This window comes from Emys orbicularis, chromosome 12 (genome assembly GCF_028017835.1).
Source record: "Emys orbicularis isolate rEmyOrb1 chromosome 12, rEmyOrb1.hap1, whole genome shotgun sequence".
Taxonomy (NCBI): domain Eukaryota; kingdom Metazoa; phylum Chordata; order Testudines; family Emydidae; genus Emys; species Emys orbicularis.
In genome coordinates this window covers 10996750-11021173 of record NC_088694.1, presented here as the reverse complement: position 1 = coordinate 11021173, position 24424 = coordinate 10996750, and the positions used below count along the sequence as shown (strand labels likewise).

Below are 24424 nucleotides of genomic sequence, written 5' to 3'. Positions count from 1 at the left end.
CATGTGAATGGTTCAGTTCCCATGGTTCAGTGTGTGAGCTTGCTTGCCCCACCCCATCTCTCTCTCCCTTCTCTATAGATCTCAATAAATATCTCCCTCTCTCGCTAAGAGAAATGCAAGAGAGAGGAGAAAAAATAAATTAGGGGGGAAACCCGCTAGTGGGGGGCTAGTTTTGCTTGGGGGGGAGACCAAACCGGCTTTTGCTTCTCTCTCCCCCCCACCCCTCCCCCTCTCTGCCCCCCACTCCCTCTGTTTGCTGGAGAAGCCAAAGGATTCAGCAGCCTGGAAACCTAATGTGAAAAAGCAGCAGCAGCAAGGGGGAAAAAGGGGGGCCTTGGACTGGAAAAACCACCATTAGGGAGGAAGAAGCAGCGGCAGCAGAAGAGGAAAACCCGCAGAGCCCAGAGAAGAAAAGGGACTTCTTATCCAGCAGGGAGCTGGGGGTTGGATTGACCCCTTTGGGTGCTTCAGCCCTTTGGAGAGGGGGGAGAGGCAAGGAAGAGACATTTCTAGATTCTCTGTGATCAGGATTTGGGGAGGTTTCTCCGGCTGGAGCCTGTGCCTTGGATCTAAGGAGGATTATATTTTTTTTGTGGGGGGGGGGGGGGTGGACCTGCAACTGGATTCGTGTGTGTGGCGGGGAAACGGGGGTGATTATTTTTTTTAAATCCGAACTAAGCGGTGATCCAGCCAGGGGTGCGGAGATCCCCTATTTTTTCCCCTCGGGAAAGGTGCACTGAGGGGATCGGAGTGGTTCTGGGAGGGAGGGTTAGGAGAAGCAGCAGCTGCAGCTGCTGGGGAGGAGGCCCGGCTGAGCAGCAGCAGCAAAGTCATCGCCATCGGCCCCCCCCCTTGGCTGGCTCCGCTCTCTCCATGTCTCTGGGCAGCGGCAGCCACAGCAGCGAGTGAAGGGGGGGGAGGAGGAGGAGGAGGAGGAAGAAGAAGGGAGCCCGGGAGAGTGTCTCCCTCCCTTCCCTCCCTCCCCCCAGCAGCCCCAGCCGCCTCCTGCTCCCTTCCCCTGGTCCCCCCGGCCGCCCCCTCCCCAAGATGGGCTGTTTAGGGAACAGCAAGACCGAGGATCAGCGCAACGAGGAGAAGGCGCAGCGAGAAGCCAACAAGAAAATCGAGAAGCAGCTGCAGAAGGACAAGCAGGTCTATAGGGCCACGCACCGGCTGCTCTTATTGGGTAAGGGGGGGCCCTGGGGAGACGGGCCTGGGGGAGCAGGTCTGTAGGGCCACGCACCGGCTGCTCTTACATGGTGAGGGGGGCCCTGGGGAGACAGGGCCTGGGGGAGCAGGTCTGTAGGGCCACGCACCGGCTGCTCTTATTGGGTAAGGGGGGCCCTGGGGAGACAGGGCCTGGGGGAGCAGGTCTGTAGGGCCACGCACCGGCTGCTCTTACATGGTGAGGGGGGCCCTGGGGAGACAGGGCCTGGGGGATCAGGTCTGTAGGGCCACGCACCGGCTGCTCTTACAGGGTGATGGGGGGGCTGGGGAGACGGGCCTGGGGGAGCAGGTCTGTAGGGCCACGCACCGGCTGCTCTTACAGGGTGATGGGGGGGCTGGGGAGACGGGCCTGGGGGATCAGGTCTGTAGGGCCACGCACTGGCTGCTCTTATTGGGTAAGGGGGGCCCTGGGGAGACGCGCCTGGGGGATCAGGTCTGTAGGGCCACGCACTGGCTGCTCTTATTGGGTGAGGGGGGGCCCTGGGGAGGCAGGGGCCTGTAGGGCCACGTACCAGCTGCTCTTACATGGTGAGGGGGGCCCTGGGGAGACAGGGCCTGGGGGAGCAGGTCTGTAGGGCCACGCACAGGCTGCTCTTACAGGGTGATGGGGGGGGGGGGGCTGGGGAGCAGGTCTGTAGGGCCACGCACCGGCTGCTCTTACGGGGGGGGAAGGGGGGGACAGGGGCCTGGGGGAGCAGATCTGTAGGGCCACACACCGGCTGTTCTTACAGGGTGATGGGGGAGGCCTGGGGGAGCAGATCTGTAGGGCCACGCACCGGCTGTTTTTACAGGGTGATGGGGGGGCTGGGGAGCAGGTCTGTAGGGCCACGCACCAGCTGCTCTTACAGGGTGATGGGGGGGGGGGTCTGGGGGAGCAGGTCTGTAGGGCCATGCACCGGCTGCTCTTACAGGGTGATGGGGGAGGCCTGGGGAGACAGGGGCCTGTGGGAGCAGGTCTGTAGGGCTACGAATCGGCTGCTCTTACAGGGTGGGGGGGGTTGGGGAGACAGGGGCTTGGGGGAGCAGGTCTGTAGGGCCACGAACCGGCTGCTCTTACAGGGTGGTGGTGGGGGGGGCTTGGGAGACAGGGGCCTGGGGGAGCAGGTCTGTAGGACTTGGACCACGCACCGGCTGCTCTGGGGGTGGGGGCTGAGGGGACAGGGGCCTTGCCCCGGGGAAGTAGGTGTGTTGGGCCCACCCATTGGCTCTTTTCTTCGGAGTTAGGGGAGAGAGTGGCTGGGAGGAAGGTCTAGGCTACTCTCACTGGGGAAGGTGGGGTGGCCCTAGCCAGGAGGAGGGGGTGTTGTGGGAAGTAGGTCTCTAGGGCCATGCAGTTTCACTGAGTAAAGGGGAAGGCTTGGGGGACCTGGGAGAAACAGGTCTATAGCACCATCCATTGGGGGAGCCAGTGAGAAGAGTGGGCTGGGTTGAGGGAAAGGGGGAGAAGCAGATAAGGGCTCTTGCGGGTAATGAGGGACCGGAGGAGGCCTTGGGGAAAGCTCACAGTACAAGTGGGTCTGTAGGGATGCTCATTGGGCCCTGACAACCTGACCCTGTGTAAAGGGGTGCCAGGTGCAGGAAAGCAGTTGGGGGTGAGAGAGGGAGTCTGGAGGAAAGTAGCTATGGGAAGATAAATAGGTCTAGGTAAGGGTGTTGGGGGCTGGGAAAGATCAGGGCTTTGAGCCTAGCGGGAGATGTGGGCAAAACAGCTGTTCAGAAAGAGCTAGTAAATCTTCAGGGCCTACCCAGGCTCCTCCTAATAGGTAAGGGAGGGCACAGGGAGTGGGGTGCTCAAGGGTGGGGGAAGCAGTTATTCAGGGATGAGCATGTCTACAGGGCAACTCACTGATCCCACTTACTGTTGAGGGAAGGAGGAATTAAATGGGCTTGTCTGGGTGTGGGAGGGGAAGGGAGATCTGGAGGAACTCCCCCTTTTTGAAATAGGGGATGGGAACAGGGAAATGCACCTTACAAGCCAGGCTGTGGAGGAGAGAGATGGGGAAATGGATTTTTTAAGAAGGGGGATACTGTGTTGGAAAAGAGGATGGGGAAGTGGTTGGGGAAGGGATGTTAATCCTTGAGGGGAACAAGGAAAGGGATTGGGTGTGTGTGAATATCTGTGGTGGGGAAGCTGTGAAGTGTAATGTCAGGGTTGTGGTGGGAAACAGGCTGTTTTTAAAAGGGTCATGGACATGTACTCTCTCCTCTGTCATGTTTGTTACCATTATTATTTTTTGTTGTTGTTGCAAATCTAGTTAAATGTTATGTGTTCTGGGGAGCCTTTATGGCTTGGTTCTATCTATCTATCTATCTATCTATCTATCTATCTATCTATCTATCTATCTATCTATCTATCTATATTTTAACATCTAAGACTGGATTATTTGCATATGTGGTATTTTTGAGCAGATACAATTAGAAATACAGGTTTAGGTTTATAAGGTGGTGAAGCCCCCAAAATTACAATACAAATATTAACAAAAAAATGTACCCGGGGCAGGCATATTGTTCTGAAATGTTTTTAAAATGAGATGTAAATATGAGATGTTAGCAAATTCAGTCACTGTAGAGTGTATTGCTTGTGAATGTATTAAAGGTTTCTTTTTGTGTGGAGGAGAGGTTGGCCCTTGGTAAAACTGAATCAGTTCTGTTATGAAATGACATCTTAATTTTTTTGGGAGGAGGGGTGCAGACTTGGATATCCTCATGAGTAAAATCTTTAAAGTGCCGATTTAGAAGAAGAAAAGAGGTTTGGCGTAAATGGAGAAATAACCAGAAAAATTATTGTAGCATCCACTATGCTTAAGGGTCTGTCAGCATTCCCATAGAAGACCCCTCTTTTCAGTACAATTTGGCTTTCAGTCTGGGGGAAATTTCAGCCAGAGATTCAGGAGACTGACTGTTATATAGGATTTTCCTGTGTGAATATTTATCAAATTAGTTTGTGTAAGTAAGTGACAAGATTTCAAAAAATAGAAGACATTTGGTTGTGATGTGCTTTTTTTGTCTTTGGTAACAAAAAAATGGCTCAGATATCTATAAATGAAAACTTGTAGGCTCTTTAAAATAGTTATAAGGCCTCTTCATGGTTTTTTTTTTTTTTAAATGTGAATGACCCAGATGTTGAGATTTAAAACAGTAGCTGTCATGTATTTATGTGAAATCCATAACACACATACCTTAATGGTAAAATGCCTGTATCTGTGTATTATTGTCTTATGCTTATCCACTTTTGTAGAGCACTTGAAATCTATAAATGAGAAACTCTAAGTGCAAAACATTATAATAACAGTATGTTGAGAAAATATTAAGAATAATACAGAGTACCTAAATACATTCCATTCCATTTGATGGATTGATAATACTGTTCTTAGGCACCAGTCCAGCAAACCTATATATGGTTACCTTTACTATCATGAGTAGTCTCCCTGAAATCAGTAGGACTACCCATGGTGGTAAAGTTAAGCACATATGTAAGCGTTCACACTACTGGGGCCTTTATGTGTCCCTGTTGCTCCATAATGAGCTACACATTTTAGGAATGGGCTCATTCAGAGAAATATATAAAGCTTCAACTTGGTCCACTGATGTTCTGTCTGGTCCAAAGAAGCCTCTAACTCCATGGAATGTCAATTACACATTTTATACTCTGTTTTTACTCTTTTAAAAAAAAAAAAAAACTAGGAAAGGAAATTAAGAAACTGGAAGTTAAAATCTGTCTGAGGCAATCATTAGGAAATTCAGCATTAGAGTTGAAATTCTGTTATTAATTACTCTGTGTGTAAGTATTTCAGCAGATGCAACATTCACCGCAATACACAGGTTATTTCCAGTTGTGGAGACGACCCAGTTTCTGCTTTAACTGGGAATGTTCATGGTTTTGATTGGTTTTGCTCCCTGTCTTATCAGATGGCATGGTTGCTTTTTGTTGGTGGGGGGATATGGTGGTTGCCTAGATGCAAAATTAGGGACAGAAAATATTCTTAACTAGTGAAAAGGGGAGAAAAGAGGTGTAAGATTTTGGCATCTGGGCAGCATAATGGCCAAAGAGGCTTGTTTGGAAGGAGGGCAGGGCTGTTAAGGACTTGGGTGGGGAAAAAATCCAGTTTTTATGGTGGAAGGCATAGGTGAGTGTCTCTGTCAGAAAATAAATTTTGAAATATAACTACTAAAATGCAGTTTTGAACGTGAGACTCAAAATGGAGGCTTGTGCTGTCAGTGTGTGCTAGGGAAGGCCTGGCATCCTAGAAACACAAACTGTGCGTCCATGAACCCATCCTGCAAAGGTCTTTGTGCACTTTGTGTTAGTGAGACCCAGGCTTATGGCAGGGGAAAACAAGCAGCCAAAGGATGCTAAAGAGAGCATCTATGTGTATAATTCGCTAGGCCAAGGGGTTTTACTCTGCAAAAAATGTCTGTCTGCTTTGCACAGAGAGCCACCGATCTGAATGTGTGGATGGCTCAATTGGATTTTGTTGCTGAAGCCCTTTAGTATGCAGGAGGAGTGGGTACAATGTGCAGACTGGAACGGGAGAAAGGGGGCTTTCTCCATAGCCTAGGCTCAGTGTGTAGGGTGGGGGAAAACCAGAAAGGTACTGCTTATGGGAACCTGACTAAAGTGAGGGGGCTTTCTCTTTAGTTCACGGTGTGTGTGGGGGTCGGAGAAGACAAGAAGGGCTGCTTACAGGATGCAGACTGGAGAGGGCTTTCTCTGCAACCCATAGAGTGAGTGTGTGTGAGAGAGTGGTTTGGAGCATGTGGAGAGAATAGGGGAGGCTGTTTACAGGATGCAGACTGGGGTAGGAGGAGGGAGCTTTTCTGCAGATGTGTGGGTGGAGGGGTCAGAGGGACTGCTTTCCTTATTCAGATGACAATGTCCATATCTTGCATATTGAGTAGTTCAGTTTCAGTGTTTGTATGACAGGAGCTACATTTAAGGCTCAAAGATTTTGAGGATCTAACTGAAAAATGCTTTTGCTTCACATGGATTTCATTGACTCGACCTTTCTCTCCACCAGAAAGTGGTGATCAAATGAGAAGATTCAAACTTGTCAGTTTTTTCCCCCTTCTCTTCCTCTCCCCTCCCACCTCCCCGAAATCTTAAAGTTGCCCCTGTCTCTTCCTCCAAACCACCAGCCCGCTTTTAACATTGACACTAGAAATAATGGACGGTGAAATCTTCCAAGTTTCAGCTCTGACACATGACTGGAACTGGGCATTTATTTTTAGCCATGTCTGCAGTTTCCTATGGCAGTTACTTTTTTCTTTCACTTTTCACTCTTGTACTGAGTAATCCAAATTTTTTGGATTTTGCTCCTGAAGAGAAGATTCTTATGTGCCCCTGTATCACTCATGCTTCCTTCTGAAACTGATTTACTTTCATTTTCTAGGTGCTGGTGAATCTGGTAAAAGCACAATAGTCAAACAGATGAGGATCTTACATGTGAATGGATTTAATGCTGAGTAAGTGCATTCATCTTTTTCACTCCATACCTTAGGATGTGTGTACCATACAATAGTGGTTGCTTTTGTGTTATATCCAGTATATTTCCTTCTTAATGTTATGGCTTTGAGAATTTAGCTGTGTATGTTTAGATGGGAATAATCAATGTTGTTATGTGCAGTTTATCTGGAAGAAGTCAGACACTAGTAATAAATAAGTGACATTGCTATACAATGATTTTATCAAGGCTCTGTGTACCAGACTTGATTAAGACTAAGATTTTTTTTTCCACTGCAGTTTCTTTCATAACATGGCTGACACTGATTTACCTCTACTGTAGCACATTGATTCATGCTGCTGTAAACATTTTCTCTTGTTAAATTCTAAAGTACAAAACAAATGCAGTCTTCTTTATTTTGAACAAGGAGCTTATGTTTCAGTATCTTCATTATATACTCTGGTTTGTGAGTTTTGGGATTCTGGGTTGGATTTTCTTTTCTCTTCCTGTGTGTGGTAAATCATGTTGCTTAAAGCTTTCTTTGTTTACACTTATTCATATCTGTGAAATTATTTGGCAGTATTGATGGGGAAAGTATTAGGCATAAAAAGTCATTCTTATCAATAGTTTTAGTTTTTAACGTTACATATAGTTAAAACAACTTTACAGCTTTATCTCAATGCTATATCAAGTTGTTAATAATAATAATAATAATTAGTCTTCTGTACCATTAACTGGACAAAAAAAAACCCCAGAACTGAACCTTTTGGTCGAGAGGTTTTTGTTTTCTAATTTTTCACTTAATCCTATTGAGGGGAGATAAAGGATTCCTCCTGGCTTTTGTTTATGCTTACAGACAATCTCTGCTTGAGAAAGGTGTGTGCTCTTAGAATTACAACGATTCCAACTTAATTTCTGGGCATTGGAATTTCAAAGCCCAGCATCTTTTTGTTAGACTGCGTTGTATCCTCATTATACTTTTTTCCAAAGATAATATATTTTTCAATTGTGTGATATTTTGACTTTCAGACAACGTCATTTAGTATTTGAATCTTCTGTCTCAGAGGATGAGTTAGTTTTTCAGTAGATAATTCTTCAGTAAGAACGTCTGAGCTAAACATCCAGCCAAAGAACCTGGACAATACTTCCTCCTAATCCCCAAACACTAGTTCAGCATAAGGTTCATATTCTCTTGGAAGAAAGTTTAGACTGATTGACAATAAATAACATCCTACACTATGACCTTTTAGCTGCTATTTCTAAAGAATATTTTCTCTTTGCCCAAGACAATATTCTCTGCCTAAGGGCCAAATCCTACAAAATCTTACTCATGCGAGTAATCTTCATTAATTTAATTTGGCTGGTCAGGGGGATGGAGGATTGTAGGATTTGACCCTGATGTAGGATCAGATGCTGAGAATTGCTAAGCATGTGCAATACTCAGCATTTGTAACTTCCATTGACATTAATGGGTATCTTTCAGAAATTGGCCCATAAAACCTACACAGATTAAATCTACTAAAGATATTAATGGTTGCAAATGAGATGTTGCTAGTGAGTAATGAGTGACACATTGCCTTCATACATTCCCTCTATCACTAATAAGTGTTGGGATGTTTAGTTACATGGAAACCACAGTAGAAAAGCATACAGAATGTGTGAAAAGCATGTCGTGTGGCATCTACGTTTTTTAATTGCTACCAGAAGAATAAATACATCATAATTTACCCTTCAAATGTTAGGGGGAAAGATATGTTTAAGCATGGTGAGAACCTTGCAGATTATACACTAGTTCCTTAAACTATTTGTATTTTTCTTAAAGTGAGTTAATTGCTCCCTACACCTACCTTCTTTCTTGCCCATTCCCCTGCAACCTACCCACTTGATTCCTTGCCAGATTTTCAATATATAAGAAGTAGGGATTTAGTTTTCTCGCCTGGTAAATTAAACGTTAATTTTTCTTGTTTATCATACCAATCCCATTAGAAAAAGTCAAGGATAAACTCAGTCACATATACAACAACAAAATAAATAGATGTGATGAATGACTTGTGGAACTCATTGCCTTGGGATGTAGTGATGATCAAAAATATAATTGGGTTCAAAAAAGAACTGGATAAGTTCGTGGATGTCCGGTCCATCAATGGCTATTAGCCAAGATGGTCAGGGATGCAATCCTATGCTTAGTGCAACCCTAAACCTCGGCCAGCTAGGAGTAGAAGATGGGGTGGATCGCTCCAACGGCCCTGTTTTATAGGTTCCCCCTGAAGCTCTGGTACTGGCCACCATTGGAGACAGGATAATGGGTTGGATGGACCTTTGGTCTCACCCAGTTTGGCACTTATTCTTATGATAGGTTGTTTGTAAATTCTGTAATACATTGTAAGTGAGGAGTTATTCATTAGTGTAATTGTCCATTGGAAGCCCTTCAGCTGTCTAGTATGGATGTGGTTTTTAATCTTTTCCAGTGATGCAGGTTAACTGTGTGGCTTACAAGAAATCTAAGTTGGTAGTACTGTTGAAAACTTGGATGTCCTTGATTTGGTCACCTCTGTGATCATGTGTTACAAGCAGAAAGAAAGTACATCTTGTCAAAGACACCTCATGTGCTTTCAAAATAAATGAAGTAGGTATCTTGGTGGTGCAAGTTTTTTCTTTGTTGGTCAGATATTTTTAATTTCTGCTAATTAAACTTCCAATGCTAAGTGTGCTAGTTTACTGCAGCAATTTTTGTATTCTGCCTTTATTCTATATTTGTGGTTTTCAACCTGAGGGTCCACAGACGGTCTAACATTTCCAAAGGGGTCTGCACCTCCATTTGCAATGTTTTAGGGGTCCGCAAATGAAAAAAGGTTGAAAACCACTATTGTATATCAAAGGCAATTGTATCTGAGCACTCAGCTGAACTTGGCCTTGAGTCCTATGTGATACTCTGGTTTCTTTCCAGAGTCTAGAAATCTTTTGCCTATTTAACTAGGTGAAATATATATATATGTTTTTCACCAAACTAGAAAATTGTCCTTGTGGAATTCAAATTCTTGATTGTTTTAGCTAATTAGTTATTTGAGGAACGGTGGGGTTTTTCCAAGTAATTAAGATGTTTAATTGTTAACTGTATTGAGGTGAATTTGAGGGTGGTTAAAGTTTTTTAGCTGGGTGACTACAGCAAAGACTGCTTCAAAAAATCAAACATAGATCTTATAAATTATGGTTGTGAACAGAAAAAATGTCTTCCTTTTGTGAGGGAGATAAAGCATTGTGGTATGGGTGAACAACTTCTGTGATATTGGGGAAGCAGGACACGGTCTATAATAGAAAGTGCTTCGCATTGGCGTAAGTGCTTGCAATTCTTATAGAAAGTATTAGTTAAGTCCAGAGCTCATAGAATATCAGGGTTGGCAGGGACCTCAGGAGGTCATCTAGTCCAACCCCCTGTTCAAAGCAGGACCAATCCCCAGACAGATTTTTGCCCCAGATCCCTAAATGGCCCCCTTCAAGGATTGAACTCACAACCCTGGGTTTAGCAGGCCAATGCTCAAACCACTGAGCTATCCCCCCCATGGACTGACATATCCACACAGCAGTTACAGTATGGGCACTGGGATTACAAGCTTCCCCATGCTGCCTTTCCACTGTGCCTCATCCTTGACTAGGAGATCTTTAAAGATAGTTCAGACACCATCCCAACCAAATCCTTTGTGCCTCCACAAGACTGCCAACAATGGGGCCCCTTGTGATGTAGTAAGGGTTTAAAATTGGCACGTAATAGCAGGAAGCCTGTGACTTCCCTTCCCTCCCTCCTTAATATTTTGAAACTGTATTTTCATAAGAATACTGCAAAGGAGCAGGTCTGTGCTGCTGCATGTTGCATTTTTCCAGCAACTAGTAATAAAGTGAAACTGATATGATCCTTCTCTTTTTGACTTTGCTCCTCCTTTGGAAGTATTATGTGCAGGACTCAATATATCAGCCTCAATGAAACAGGAGGGAGCAAACTGAATGGAGGAGATGACAAGGGCAGACAGAAGGAGGGGTTGATTTAGGGGTTAAAAAAATGGTGTTTTGCTGACAGCTTAAGTTGACAGGCTCTGGAGGGAGGGTCACTTCAGAAAGGGAGGAATACACGGGGAATGGGCAATTTGGAAAATCCTTATTAAAAAGAGGAGCGATTGAAATAGTTCAACAGAAATGAAAATGCTGGAAATCAGGTGTTGAAAAAGAGACAGAGGAAATCAACTGGGAAAAGTGACAAATAAGGGAAAGATGGCTTTCTAATTAGTAGACTTGGGTTGTATTTCTGGCTCAGTTAGCCTTACTGCAAGACCGTGATAGATCAAGTAGCTCCTCTGTGCCTCAGTTCCCCATAATATAGATGGGGTTAATTCTTAAATACCTCATGCTTAGTTTACTAATATTTTAAAGCACTTTATGTAAAGCTTGATAGAAATGCAAATTATTTATTAAAAATAATAGGAGAAACTGGCCTAATGAACGTGGGAAACAGTAGATATGATATATTTTGATTTTTAGTAGGGCTTTTGACACAGTCTCACATGACAGTATCATAAGCAAACTTGGGAAATGTGGTCTAGATGAAATTTTATGATAAGGTGGAGACACAGCTGATTGGAAAACCATACTCAAGAAGTAGTTATTAGTGGTTCATTGTCAAACTGGAAGAACATATCTAGTGGTGTCCCACTGGGGTCTGCCTTGTCTCTGGTATTGGTACCATTCAACATTTTCATTAAGGACTGAGGTAACGGAGTGGAGAGTGTGCTTATAAAATTTGCAGATGACGCCAACTGGAAGGGGTTGCAAGCACTTTGGAGGACAGGATTAGAGGTGTTTGAAAAAGGACAGTGATCAGTTGTTCTCAGTGTCCACTGGAGGTAGGACAAAAGTAATGGGCTTAATCTGCAGCAAGATAGATTTAGGTTAGATATTAGGAAAACTTTCCAACTATTCCAGAGCATAACTGCCCTTATAGGCTTCCAAGGAAGGTGGTGGATTTGCTGTCATTGGAGGTTTTTAAGAACAGGTTAGACAAACACCTGTCAGAGATGGTCTAGGTATACTTGGTCCCGCCTCAGTGCAGGGGGCTGGACTAGCTTACCCTTCAAGGTCCTTTCCAGCAATGCATTTCTATGAATCTGTGATTCTGCGATCAGAATCTGAAAATAAAGTTGACAAATTGGAGAATTGGTCTGAAATCAACAAGATGATATTCAGTAAAGACAAGGTACTACACTTAGGAAGGAAAAATCAAGTGCACAAATACAAAATGGTGAATAACTGGCTAGGCAATAGTACTGCTGTATAGGAACTGGGGGTTACAGTGGACTAGAAATTGAATATGAGTCAACAATGTGATGCACTTGCAAAAAAGGCTAATATTCTGGGGTGTATTAACAGGAGTGTCGTACATAAGACACGGGATGTAATTGGTCCTCTCTACTCCACACTAATGAGCCCTCAGCCGGAGTACTATGTCCAGTTCTTGGGCACCACACTTTAAGGAAGATGTGGACAGAATTCAGAGAGCTACAAAAATGATAAAAGTTTAGAAAACATGACCTATGATGAAAGGTTAAAAAAACTGGGCATATTTTGTCTTGCTAAAAGAAGACCGAAGGGGAGCCTGATAACACTCTTCAACTTCAATGTTAAGGGCTGTTATAATGAGTGTGGTGATCTATTGTTCTCCATTTCCACTGAAGGTAGGATAAGAAGTAATGGGCTTAATCTACAGCAAGGGAGATTTAGGTGAGATATTCAGAAAAAATTTCCAACTATAAAGGTAGATAAACTCTGGAATAGGTTTCCAAGGGAGGTTGTGGGTTCCCGGTTGTTGAAGGTTTTTAAGAACAGGTCAGACAAACACCTGTCATGGATGGTCTAGGTGTACCTGGTCCTTTCTCGGCGTGGGGGGACAGACTAGATGACCTCTTGAGGTCCCTCCCAGCACTACATTTCTATGATTCTGTGAAACAGAATTGAATAGCAACAGAGGGTCCTGTGGCACCTTTAAGACTAACAGAAGTATTGGGAGCATAAGCTTTCGTGCATCTGAAGAAGTGAGGTTCTTACCCACGAAAGCTTATGCTCCCAATACTTCTGTTAGTCTTAAAGGTGCCACAGGACCCTCTGTTGCTTTTTACAGATTCAGACTAACACGGCTACCCCTCTGAGAATTGAATAGCTTAGTTTTCAAGGCTGTCCGACAGATTATGTATGAGTTCCTCGCTGCAATTTTTTTCAAAATAAAATCTGGATTATAAACCTATCCAATCCCCTAAAGTTTTGGAACTTTCTCTTTTTGTCCTCTTCCCCACACCCAATTTTAAAATAGTTTGAGGGAATGTGGAGATATTGTCTGACACACAATTTTATCCCTGTTTGTATACTGGTCCACTATACCTCAATCATTTCACAGAAGCCAGTGAATGACAGAGTGAAAACTGTATAGTCACTGTCAACCCAGACTGGATTCAAACAAGTGATCTTACAAGTAAATTGCTCCACAATACCGATTCCCCTCAACCACCCAGCTCCCCAGCATATGCAGTCTTTAACTAATTCTCCAAACCTATCCTTTGAAATGTGTTTTTGAACAGTTGATATATAAGAATTATTGGGATTTTGTTTTCTAAATGTTGGTCTTGGTTTATTTTGCGATTTAAAAAAAAATAAACCAAGACAAAGGGAAAGAATATAACAATTATAACTGTCATTTAGAAGGAAGAGGGAAATCTTCCTTACAGATAGGATATTACACATACAAACATTGTTCCAGTGTCTTCACTATTTGTTTCAGACTGTGTACAAGAATCATTTTTTCAGAATGGTCTTGTCAGTGCATTGCCAGGAAACATAAAGTGATTTTAGCAGATTCCTTCCTATTAACGACAGAAACAAGTTTTTCTGGTGGCCAAGTAAGACTCACAAATTGTTCATTTTTTGAGCCATTTAGGGGAAATAGCCTGCAAACTCTGTGTTTGTGTTTGAGACTGTGGGGTTTTCTTGAAGAATCTTCAAAACTCTCTTTCCAGCTGAACAATTAGTCATGGATTTTGATGGGGAGGGTTGTGTTGTGGAATGTGAGATAAGGGGTGAATCAATAGGGGAGGAAGAATTTATTTCAGTTTATTGTATTATAAATCTTTTCTTAAAAATAAACATGGTTGTCTTGATAAGGCTACTTATATAATAATAAACTGGCAGTGTATCAGTTGAGTAGATATTGTGATTAAAACTTGGTCCTGCATGTGTCTTGCGATGGACGCAACACTGTTTATAAAAGCTAAACATTGCCGTCTCCAATTTTTTTCAGTCTGATGGAAGACAATTATATCTGATGAAATAAAAAACTCAGTTGTTAGGAACCTGAATGTTGTGTTAAGGTGAATTTTTTATGGAAAACATTTTAATTTCTAGAAGGGGGGGAAAAAATCATCCTTTTAAAGAGACAGCAAAACTCAGTCTTGTCTCTTTGGCTTTGTCTACCCTGGCAAGCTTCCGCGCAGTAAAGCAGCTTTCTGCGGTGTAACTCCCGAGGTGTACACACAGCCAAGCCACTTAGTGCGCAAAACCACCCTGATGAGAGGCGTACAGCTTTCTGCATTGGGGCTACAGCGCCGCGGTGCCAGTGTAGACATCCTGGTCAATTACAGCACTGCAGTTGGTCTCCGGGAGGTGTCCCACAATGCCTGTTCTCGCCTCTCTGGTCATTGGTTTGAACTCTACTGCCCTGCCCTCAGGTGACCAACCATCAGCCCCACCCCTTAAATTCCTTGGGAATTTTGAAAGTCAGTCACGCATGCAGTGGTCACAGCGCATCTTTCCAGGTGACCATGCCTGCTCCACGCATCAGGCAATCCCCTGCTTGGAGCAATGCCGAGCTGCTTGACCTCATCAGCATTGGGGGGGGAAGAGACTGTCCAGTCCCAGCTGTGCTCCAGCCCTAGGAATTATGATACCCTTGGACAGATTTCATGATGCATGACAGAAAGGGGCCATGACCGGGACACACTGCAGTGCAGGGTCAAAGTGAAGGAGCTGCGGAATGCCTACCACAAGGTGCGGGAGGCAAACCACCGCTCCAGTGCTGCGCCCACAGGCTGCCCATTCTACAAAGAGCGGGACGCAATATTTGGTGGCGACCTCATCTCCACTGCGAAGGCCACTGTGGATACTTCGGTGGCTCGCTTGCCACTCGAGAGTGGACCAAGCCATGAGGAGGAAATCTTGAACAAGGATGTGGAGGGAGAGGGAGACCCAGAGGCAGAGGACGACTCGGAGCTGAGAGATGCATGCAGCCAGGAGCTCTTCTCTACTCTGGAGGAGGCTAGCCAGTCACAGCTGTTGGAGCTTGGCGAAGCACAAACAGGAAAGGAGGCCCCTGGTAAGTGGCTTTGATTTTGGGAATCACTGAAGCGAGTTGTTGGGGGCAGGAGGATTACAGAAAGCAGGCTTGTGTCTGTATGATGCGCGTACCACCACATGCCTAGTCTGAGCAGCGGAACAGGGTGTTGATTGACTCCCTCACTTCACGGGAATCTGCCTCAGAGATCTCCACAAAACTCTCCTGGAGATACTGGGCAATCCGCTGCCACAGGTTCTTTGGCAGAGCTGCTTTGTTTCTTGCCCCACTAAGGGTAACTTTCCCGCGCCACTCTGCCGTCACTGGTGGTGCTGGCGGCGGGGGAGGGAACCATTGCCGCACACAGGTGAGCTGCATAAGGGCCAGGGTGGAAGTCGCAGTCTTGGAAAAGACCCTCCCTTGATTTCCTGCTCACCTCAGCAGCGAGATATCTTCCATAATGATCATAGCCTGTGGAAAATGTGGGGACAGTAATGATTATAAGCCCCCCCCACACACACAGTACTAGCTCTTCCCAAGAGCCACATGCCCAGTGTACAGTACGGTCCTGGAACACTGAGTTCTCCTGCCTCTGCGGTTACTCACCATTTTGGGAGTCTTGTGGCTCATGTGTGCTTACCTGGGGTTAGCCAGTTAGTGACAGGCATGTGAATAGTGGCTGTGTTTTAAATCACTGAGTCAGTGGTCTGTGTGTTGCAAACAATACTGCTTATGTTAAATGTTACATTTTTGGCTTCACAGATATGACCTTGGGAGCCCAGCCTCCCTCTTTGTTATCGCCAGCTGAACGGCTGCGCAGAATTAGAAAGCGGCCACGAAGCACTAAAGAGGACTTTCTGCACTCCACGGCTGAAAAACAAGAATTGAAGGAGTGGCGGGACAGTGAGAAGAGGGACCGAAAGAACGCGACATGCCAGAATGAAGCCACGGAGCGGTTTTTAAAAGTTATGGAGCGCCAAGCGGACACACTCCAGGCGTTACTAGCACTACAAATTGAGCAGCTCCGCCCTCGCTCTCTCCTGTAGCTGCTGTCACAAAACTCTTTCCCATGTGCCCCAGACACCACCAACCCACTGCGCTCAACACCCATTCCTCTGCAGTTTAGCCCTGCTGAAGTACAGTACCCGTTGCACTGTACTCCAAAGGATAAGGTTGCATATGATACCTGGACATACACAAATCTTTAACCATCCTGGGACCCCACCTCCTCCTGGGACCTTCTTTTCCCCCATCGCACGCAGTGCTGATGTGTTTTGTTTTGTTTTTGTTTCTCTCTCCTCCAGTGGTTGTTTTTTAATAAAAGAATTGTTTTGGTTTGCAAGCAAACAAAGCCCTGCAAAGCAACAGACAATTTTCTTAAACCTTAATTGTGATCGGTGCAGACGATGCACTATCACCTCCTAGCATTACAAGCACTGCGCTCCCGCGCATAGCAACAAATATTAGTGGATTTCAGCTTCAAATTGCTGCCTCAAGGCATCTCTGATCCTTATGGCCCCGTGCTGTGCCCCTCTAATAGCCCTGGTCTCTGGCTGTTCAAATTCAGTCTCCAGGCACTGAGCCTCAGTAGTCCAGCCCTGAGTGAAGCTTTCACCCTTCCCTTCATAAATATTACGTAGCATACAGCACGCGGCTATAAGCATAGAAATATTGTCATCGGCCATGGCCCGCCTCCCATATAGGCAGCACCAGCGAGCCTTTAACCGGCCAAAGGCACATTCAACAGTCATTCTGCACTTGCTCAGCCTGTTGAACCGCTCTTTGCTGCTGTCAATGTGGTCCGTGTATGGCTTCATAAGCCATGGCATTAACTTCCCCCTACGTTGATCTTCTAGTCTGGGAAGAAAGTCCCTGCTTGCAGCTTCCAGAGCAGGCCAGTGTTTCAAAACATGCGTGCATCATGCACCTTTCCGGAGCAGCCTGCGCTAATGTCTGTGAAATGCCCACAGTGATCCACAAGCGCCTAGAGAACCATAGAGAAATACCCCGTCTGATTAATGTACTCAGTGGCTAGGTGGTCTGGTGCCAGAATTGGAATATGCGTGCCATCTATCACCCCTCCGCAGTTAGGGAATCCCATTTGTGCAAAGCCATCCACAATGTCACGCATGTTGCCCAGAGTCATGGTCTTTCGGAGCAGGATGTGATTAATGGCCCTGCATGCTTTTGTCAACATGCGTCCAACGGTCGACTTTCCCATGCCGAACTGGTTAGCAACCAATTGGTAGCAGTCTGGAGTAGCCAGCTTCCACGGTGGAATCGCCATGTGCTTCTCCAATGACAAAGCAGCTCTCATTCTCATGTCCTTGTGCCGCAGGACTGGGGCGAGCTCATCACACAGTCCCACGAATGTGGCTGCAGAACTTTCGGATGAGGAAAGCCACTGCTTGTCATCCCAGATGTGCATGACGATGTGATCCCACCACCCAGTGCTTGTTTCCCAAGCCCAAAAGCAGCCACTGTGGTCAGCACCTCCGTGAACGCCACAGGCAATCTCGTGTCATAGCTCCTATGTGTGGTGAAATCAATTTCGAACTCCTCTTGCCTTTGTAGTTTAAGGAATAACTCCACTGCCACTTGTGACGAGAGCGAGCAGCATATTGGTCAACAGTGCGGGATCCATTCCTGCAGACTGAAGAGGCAGAACGCGCAGTACACAAATCGTTGAAAGAGGGTGCCAAATGCGGAGAGAAGCACGTGGGTTGCTGGGATGCAAAGCAATGCATCACTGGGCATTGGGACAGGACCCAGGATGCCCCGCGACCCCTTCCGCCTTCTGACAACTCTTAACAGCAGAAGAGAAAGAGGTGCTCTGTGGGATAGCTGCCCAGAGTGCACCGCTCCGAATACCACCGCAAATGCCACAAGTATGAACACGCTATTGCGCAGGCAGCTGACAGTGTCAACACACAACAGCAGTTTCCCTTCAGCGCTCTCTGAGCGGTGCTGTAACTGCCGGCGATGTAACTCTGCCAGTGTAGACGTACCCTTCATCTTTCTTGGTGGAGATCTTGAAGTACATTACATTTAGCCTTTGAGTCGCAATCTGAGTTGGGAAGTTGTTCATGTCATTGACTTTAGGCTTTGATGTCCAAATCAACTGTCTCTTTCATATTCTTAGAAAGTTAGCATTGAAAGCAGCTGCTGTGTGGCTCTTGAATTCTGAGTTGGAGGGAGACTTCCTTTGAAAGGACTACAGATGCTGGACAAGAGAATCTCCTTGTAGGAGAAGTGTATGATCCATATGCCAAGCTCATCCTTCCGGAAGTGCTAATACTTCATAGCGTCTGCCTTGTGCGTCACTTAATTTGGTCTACAAACACTAATGTCCTCTTGGAAATGAACATAAGTCTGTAAGGGCTGGATCCAAAGCCCACTAAAGTCAGTGGAAGAACTCCCATTCATTGACTGCAGTGGGCTTTGAATCAGGCCCTAAGAATGGTCAAATACACTGAACTGAATTCTTTGTATTCACTTAACATACAATAACATGCAGACAGCTGACACACAAACATTTGAGAGTTCCTTAAAAATGGAGAGTCCTGTCTATTTCTATCAGAATCATGCTGCTGTGTAAAGGCTTTAGTTTTAAAGCACACTATCGAAGAGAAGATTCAGGCTTTGTTTTTTTTTTTTTTAAAAGAGAGATTGCTTGAAAGAATGTTTTATTTGCAGATTGATTGTCTTGGTGATTCATTCTCCCTCAGAAAATTTGCTAGATTTTTGGTTGCATATGAAAGAATAACAGCGTTTTTGATGGCAGACTATGCAGATTTATGTATTTGGGGGTGGAGGGGAGGGAGAATCCTTCTGGTAAAACAGGAGGTACACTGCCAGTTAGTATTGTCACAAGTAAAGAACTGTTTGTCTCTTGAATTATTGTTCCTGGCCTTGTAACTCGACATTTGTGCTTGTATTTAAATGTTGCAATTTTCTGATAAACAGCAATGGTAATCTCTTCCTTTAAACTACATTTACATATGTCCCAAGCAACTTGATTTATTAGGTCTTTATTGCATATTAGGAGGACTGTACAAAAATATAGCATTTGCTGTCACTTCAGTTTTGAGGTTTTAAATTTCACTAAAGCTCTTTAAGTATGCACAGGGAGTTTTCAATCTAGCACAGAGCTTTGGTGTTAGAGTTCTGGAGGGCGTTGAGGGCAATGATTATGATTACAAATAGTGGAATAAGCATGACTGATGTCATCTGAGAAGCAAAAAGGAAAAATAAAACAGTCCTTAAAGATCAATGTCTGCTGAAAATAAATTGCAAACTGTTCTAGAACTGACTTTGTGTGTGTCTTTTTGGTTTTTGTTAATTACTTTTTGCCAATGGTTAAAACTAAAACAAACTTCAGTGGTCTGTATCTCATGACTTTCCAAGGATCTCTCCTTTTCCTTTCCCCATACCAAAAAATCACCTACAGCTGCAGTAAAAATGTAGCTAATTCAAAACATGTTTTTGAACACTCTGAGAATGATTGGAGTGAAAATTCTCAGAAAATATCGGGGTCTAAAGGGGACGTAACATTATTTTTCAAAATTATCTGTCCCCCTGTCCATAATTTCCGACAGTAAATTTTAGCAATGTAACTGTAGAGCAGAATATTGTCTTCTTCCTAATCTGTTGCACAACAACAATCTAAAGCTGTATCATCAAATACTGCTACAAAACACAGAGCTAAAGAAAAGAGTCACTGGTCATACCAGAGTTTCGTGTAATCTCCTCCCAAGCTCTATCCTGAAGAAATTTCAGCATGTCTTGATTCCTCCTACCAGCCTCTTATCGTTCCCTCAAGAATTTGACCAACATGCTGCTTGTTATATTCCTTCTGTTGCACAGAGTCAGTGCCCGGTTTCAATTCCTGTCTCATCAGCATCTTACCATGAATGTTCTTAGCTTTTTATTTGTCCATACCCTTTTAAATGGGCAGACCAGGGGGTAATCTGATTCTGTCTCCCACAAATGTTTTCCCAGTTAAAATTGCTGTTTTCTTGACATTTCTTGTTCGGAAAAAATAATGCTTTTGTTCATGGACAGTCTCTTCCTGAGCTTTCCAGCCTCATGGAGTGTTGCATTTTTACATTTAAAACCATGCATTAAGATTTTTATAACCCTTTGAGTCCCTCCATGTTTCAGCAGAAACTCCATTTTCTCTATGTCCTTAATCAAACCAAACAGAATTTCAGCTAGAATTTTCCCAGGAGAAAATCTGTTTCTCAAATTCCAGTGAGTTGATCCTGTCAAAGATGCTTTATTCATCAATACAATCTCTGTACTGTATGCTCCTTCAAACTAAATATCTGAATGGCTTGGCTTCTTGCATTGGTTGCTCTGTTCTGTACACAAGGAGTTTCAAACTTGAGGGTGATGATATGATTGTATTATACCATTTCTGTTGGTCTTTATGGTGGATTCAGTGTTGATGATGACGAGAGAATAAATTGCCATAAGGCTCACCAACATGTTGGTTTCAATTTTTGTGCATCCTTTCAGGATTTCTCGAAGATAGCGGCAAGCATAATTTAATGCCTTGGAGTCAAATATGCAGCGGAGCCTGCTGAAATTAATCTCCATCTTTATTTTTAGACATGTCTTGCCTTTGTATGTTAGGGGAACATAAGAATAGCCATCCTGGGTTAGAACAGTGGTCCATCTAGCCCAGTATTCTTTCTTCCAACAGTGATCAATTGCAAGTGCTTCAGAGGGAATGAATAGAACAGGGCAATTATCACATGATCCATCCCCTGGCATCCAGTCCCAGCATCTGGCAGTCAGAGGCTTAGGGACACCCAGAGCATGGCATTGGATCCCTGACCATGCTGGTTAGTAGCCATTGGTGGACCTATCTTCCGTGAACTTATTTAGCTCTTTTTTTTGACCCGAGTTATACTTTTGGCCTTCACAGCGTCCTCTGGCACCAAGTTCTACTGGTTGACTGTGCATTGTGTGAAGAAATACATGCTTATGTTTGTTTTAAACTTGATGCTTATTAAAAATTTCATTGGGTGACTCCTGGTTCATGTATTATGTGAAGGGGTAAATAACTCTTCTTTATTCTCTTTCTCCATTTGTGATTTTATAGATCTCTATCCTATCCCTCCTTTCCAACAATCCCAGTCTTTTTAATCAGTCCTCCTGTGGAAGCTGTTCCATACCCCTAATCATTTTTGTTGCCCTTGTCTGCACCTTTTCCAATTCTAATGTATCTTTTTTGAGAGCAGGCGACCAGAACTGCATGCACTATTCAAAATGTTGGTGTATCTTGGCTTTATATAATGGCATTGTGATATTTTCTGTCTTATTATCTATCCCAATTGTTCTGCAGGCCACATCTCTAATGAAGAACTGAGGCAGAGCTAAGAATAAATAAATTGTACAGTCAAACCTCAATCATCCAAAAATCTCAGTAACTAAAACAAGGGCATGTCCACTGATCAGGATTAATTGCATTGAAAATCCCCTCATTTACCCAGATTAATACAATATCGCCTGTTCTATTCAGATAGTTGAGGTTTGACTTGCTGGTGCACACCTGAGACCTTGTAACTTAATACATGCACAGTAGCAGCCCCCTTTTAATCATTAGTTACATGTTTTGCTTTTAGATCTAAGAACATAGTTAATTATAATTGGGTGCTCTTTACCATTGGCATAGTTATTTACAATCAACAGTACAGGTATATTTTTGGTAGCCACTGGACAAAATTCTCTACTTTTTGAACAAGATAATTGTGGCATATCTTGACCAGGTATTCTGCTTTGTGTAAGATGTTCTTGCATTAGGATTGTGACCTGATGGATTAGCTACCTCTTTGTTTACTGTATTCTCCAAAGGGTTATTAAATAAGTCACTGTGTTCGCTTGTATTTTTAGTCGAGGCACGAGAAAATAATCATCTGTCCCTGCTGCACCTTTGTAGACTCCCAAGAGCACTGAGCTAATGGAACAGTAGAGGTGTGGAATACTTCCTTCGGAGGCTTCAGATGCTCTCAGGAGACATCCCATTTAGTCCAGAATAGCAACCTAATAGCGTGCTAAGGGATTTCCCATACAATTTATTCTTATGATGTTGTCACTGCCTTTTTAACTATTGTGATTCAAATATTGTCCCTAGATACAGCTTCCACACGCATACACTTTAATGTTGTACTCCAGCTATTAATAGATTATTTGGATTCTAAATAGAAAATTTTAGAAAATGTTTAGATTGAATAGAAAACATTAGTGTAGAATGTTGTGGTTTTGATTGCAGTAGGCTGCTTTCCTAGGTTCGCATCTGGGACGATGGTCTACTCTTATCTCTCTTGGTCTTTTATTTTCCCTTCGGTTTTTTATAGACGGTGTAATGGGACACTTGCATACATGATGTAAGTTCAGCAAACTGTGCGTATATCTATTTTTTTTAACCTTGATTTAAGTAGTTTAAAAATAAACATGATAGCCAAGTTTGATTTACCATGTCATTACTCTGGAAAAATGAAACTACTTAATTCATTTCATGAATTAATTTAATTACATCAAGTGATTGGTAGAACAACTTAGATATTTTGTATTCTAACTCAACTCTTTATGGCCATTTTAAGGAAAGACCCAAATATATATCTAGTATGTAATAATATTGTTAAAATATAAGCAAAACTCCCTAACTGTAAAGCCATAGGTCTCAGAATATCAGTTAATTGAAAAAAAACTTTAGTCATATTAAATATATAATTTTTGTACTTTTTGTTTTCTGTGTCTGTAAAGTGAATACCTACTAGTAATATAGCATCTGTAAGGATCTCAAAGCACTTTATAATGCAAAGTAAGTGTTAACCTCTTTGCGCTTCTGTTTTCTTACCTGTAAAATGAGGATAAGTGAATTACTCAAGGTCACTCAGAAGATTGGTGGAAGAGCTGGCAATAGAATCCATGGGCCAGTTCCCCCCTCCATTATGTATCAGAATAGTGTACTTGGCTCTGGGTCCATTGTGACTTCTAGCCATCCTGCCCCCTTTATCTATTTTGTGCAACAGGAGGGTATTTTTCAGGTTTGAAAAAACATCCCGATAGGTCAATGTCTGTTTAGGTGCACTGTTTCCTATGTCTTGTGCCTCACTTGCTGCAAGAATGTTAAGTATATTGCTCAACCTTGTGGAGGTTCTGATTTATGGGAATAACTCTCATTTTTGTTATTTTGGCTGAATGGGCAATTGAATTATATTGACAAAAATGTGTTTTTCAATTATTTCTAAGAGTTGTATGTTTTTTCAGAATTTGGGGTAGGAAAGGCTAAAGCTTCACTAGCTTACACTGAGTGTAACAAAATAGTTTGAGAAAAATAGATAACTTTTCTTTTTAAATGTAAAACTGATGAGTTGTAAGGCATGACCATTTTGGATGGCTGACTCAAAGGAAGAAACTTGGTTCGGAATAGGCAAACTATCAAGGAAAAATATGTACCACAAATAAATATTACCAAAAAATTACATTAAAAGAACATTGTTAATGTTGCAAAGTCAAGCAGTCAAAACTTAAATAAATTCCAGAAGTAAGGTTGCCTATGCAACCTTAATTTGGCCCCATTGTGCATATGCATTATTTTATAGTCATTTAAGTACATAATCTACTGTTTTTTCCACAGGAATCCTGCCTCATTCATGACGTATCTTTCAACTTCTATAGCTAGGGCCCTACCAATTTCACGGTCATAGGATTTAAAAAATCATAGATTTCATGATTTCAGCTATTTAAATCTGAAATTTCATGGTATTTTATTTGTAAGGGTCCTGACCCAAAAAAGGAATTGGGGGCGGGGGGTCACAAGGTTATGGTGGGGGGGGGGGGGGCGGTTACAGTATTGCTACCCTTACTTATGCGCTGCTGCCTTCAGAGTTGGGCAGCTGGAGAGCGGCAACTGCTGTCTGGAATCCCAGCTCTGAAGGCAGAGCTGCCTCCAGCAGCAGCAGTGCAGAAGTAAGGATGGCATGGTATGGTATTACCACCCTTACTTCTGCACTGTTACCTGCAGAGCTGGGCCCTCAGTCAGCAGCTGCCATTCTCCAGCAGAAGTAAGGGTGGCACGGTATGGTATTGTCATGCTTACTTCTGCACTACTGCTGGCGGGGCGCTGCCCTCAGAGCTGGGCGCCTGGCCAACAGCTGCCGCTCTCCGGCTGCCCAGCTCTGAAGGCAGCGCAGAGGTAAGGGTGGAAATACCATGATTGTCCCTAAAATAAACCTTGTGACTCCCCTGCAACTCCCTTTTGGGTCACGACCTCCAATTTGAGAAATGCTGGTCTCCCCTGTGAAATCTGTATAATACAGGGTAAAAGCACACAAAAGACCAGATTTCATGGTGGGAGACCAGTTTTCACAGTCTGTGAAGC

The 24424-nt window shown here is 43.8% G+C and overlaps 1 protein-coding gene across 2 annotated transcripts in view; it reads left to right on the top strand.

The window, feature by feature from the left end:
- The first annotated feature begins 1047 nt into the window (after positions 1-1047).
- GNAS (GNAS complex locus) overlaps positions 1048-24424 on the top strand; it is a 146230-nt gene continuing 122853 nt past the window's right edge. Inside the window, exons 1-2 of one of the 2 annotated variants that reach the window (XM_065414878.1) lie at positions 1048-1186; positions 6618-6690. In XM_065414878.1, coding sequence (XP_065270950.1) covers positions 1048-1186; positions 6618-6690 — 212 coding nt within the window. Of the gene's footprint in view, positions 1187-1309; positions 1333-6617; positions 6691-24424 lie in introns of those variants that run through there. The other variant, XM_065414879.1, reaches the window with a different exon arrangement.